This window comes from Morus notabilis, unplaced genomic scaffold, assembly GCF_000414095.1.
Source record: "Morus notabilis unplaced genomic scaffold, ASM41409v2 C11445657, whole genome shotgun sequence".
NCBI classification, from domain to species: domain Eukaryota; kingdom Viridiplantae; phylum Streptophyta; class Magnoliopsida; order Rosales; family Moraceae; genus Morus; species Morus notabilis.
In genome coordinates, this window is record NW_010387420.1 from 1 (window position 1) to 1,921 (window position 1,921).

At 38.5% G+C, this 1,921-nt stretch overlaps 1 protein-coding gene across 1 annotated transcript; it reads right to left on the reverse strand.

The window, feature by feature from the left end:
• Positions 1-662: 662 nt before the first annotated feature.
• On the reverse strand, positions 663-1,855 carry LOC21383885 (ALBINO3-like protein 2, chloroplastic). Its single transcript, XM_010114889.2, has 4 exons — positions 1,724-1,855; positions 1,348-1,437; positions 1,121-1,230; positions 663-1,021 (listed from the first exon to the last, which is right to left on the reverse strand). Exons 1-4 carry the CDS (start codon positions 1,793-1,795, stop codon positions 865-867), a joined length of 429 nt encoding a protein of 142 aa, XP_010113191.1. The 5' UTR covers positions 1,796-1,855; the 3' UTR covers positions 663-864.
• Between the last annotated feature and the right edge of the window lie 66 nt (positions 1,856-1,921).

Here is a 1,921-nt window from a genome sequence, read left to right on the forward strand (position 1 = left end):
TCTTTGAACCTGTCATGGAACAGCTTGACGGGTCAAATCCCCCGTGACATCGGTGACTTAAAAGAGTTGACTACCCTGGATTTGTCAAGAAACCGGTTGTACGGTCAAATTCCTCCGAGCCTTTCTCAGATCGATTTTCTCGCTCTGTTGAACTTGTCAAACAACAACTTGACGGGAAGGATTCCAAAAGGCACTCAACTGGGATTAGATGCTGCTTTTTATGCTGGGAATCCTGGACTTTGTGGGTTTCCACTCGAGGAGTGCGAGGCTCCAGAACCAGAAGGCTCTACTCGCAATGAACAAGGAGATGAAGAAGATAGTTTTATAACTCAAGGATTTTATTTTAGCACGGGGCTTGGATACGCTGTTGGAATCTGGGTTGTTATCGGGACTTTGATATTCAGCGACTCCTGGAGATTCAAATATCTGAAGTTCTTGAGTGACATTTATGATTGGCTTTACGTGATGATACTACTGAACAAGGCAAAATTAGAGAGGATGCTCAAAACATAAAATGTACAACTTCCTTCTCTCTCTCTACTCCCCTTCCTCACTCACGCAAAGGAAGGATTCCATGTGTGTATATGTGTATTGTGGAACTCTTGCTGCTCTATGAGAAAATAAAATAAATAAATAAATAAATAAATAAATAAAACCTAGTATAACTGCAAAAACCAATTTCTCATATTTTATTGTTTTGAGTTGCTAATTTAAACAAGCACATAGCAACCCTTCATTTTTCTCTATCGTTTTGTTTTCTGGTACACAATATCAAGCTTATTATGCCTGGTAAAAATGGAATTTAAGAAGGGGGAAAAAAAAAACAAGAAGAAGAAGAAGAATTTTGAGTTGTTTAGCGCATCATTAATAATCTCGCCGCCTACTGTTGGCAAGGTCGCTGACAAAAGAATCATCGTCATTTTCACATTGCTCCAAGTATTTACTGTAAGCAGGATTATGAGCAACTAGTAACCGGAGATACTCTGAAGCTTCTTCCCTGCGACCTACATTGTATAAAGCACTGAAAAAGCAAATTCGTCAACTTAAGACATGGGAAATAAGGACCGCAAATAATCAAGTATGGTGTACACGTTCTTTAACTTATAACACCACTTAATACCTTGAAAGCAATAGCAATGTGTCGAAATAATGGCCTTTGACCTTTGGATCATCTGGTTCTTTCAATTTTCCTACTCTCTCCAAGTGTACCAATCCTTCTTCAATTTTTCCCTATCTCATACACAGTACAAGAGAAGACCAAGCAATGAAGTCTACCATATTTGTATACATTAGTATAAGTAATATCTTTAACTCCTGTTTTATATAAAGTTATAAAAGTGCGCGCACCTGCTGACTATAGGCAGCACCCGCCCATTGAGATGCAATAATTAAATGACCAAGGGTCTCCACTTCTGTAGGAAACCCATCAACCAAGAGCTGATGATCAAGAGAGCAGATTCAGATCAATGAATAAACAAAGAGATAAACTAAGAAAGAGCTATTCTGAGCTGAATCTCAAAAAGAAGCAAAAGGAGGGCACAAGAGCCAATCCTAATAAATAAATTACTCAAAAAGCAAGTAGATGTGTACGTACATATCCATAACTCTTATGGTAACAGAGAGATGAAAGTGATTTTTACTCTCAAAGACAATGATACGTAATGCAGAGCAAGCTTGACATGTGAAGACGACATGAGGCAAATATGCGTTCAGAGTTTCATACCTTAGAAATGGCACGCTCCAGGTATTTAATGGCCTCCGCAAGCAGTCCTTTCTGCAATAGAGCTTGACCCATGAGAATCAAACCGTGTTCCGACTCAGGATCCTTGGCAAGTATTAACCTGCAATAATAACATTACTACTTCATGCAGCAGCTATTGACAAGCTGCTACCAAACACAAAGAAATTAAAAAAAAAAAAA

Bases quoted from the DNA above. Each gene is read 5' to 3' on its own strand.
- LOC21383885 (XM_010114889.2), bottom strand. From the start codon at position 1,795: ATGGGTCAAGCTCTATTGCAGAAAGGACTGCTTGCGGAGGCCATTAAA. The intron at 1,438-1,723 runs GTATGAAACTCT...CTTGATCATCAG, and splicing joins TGGAGCGTGCCATTTCTAAG to CTCTTGGTTGATGGGTTTCC. The intron at 1,231-1,347 runs GTGCGCGCACTT...TGTATGAGATAG, and splicing joins GTGCTGCCTATAGTCAGCAG to GGAAAAATTGAAGAAGGATT.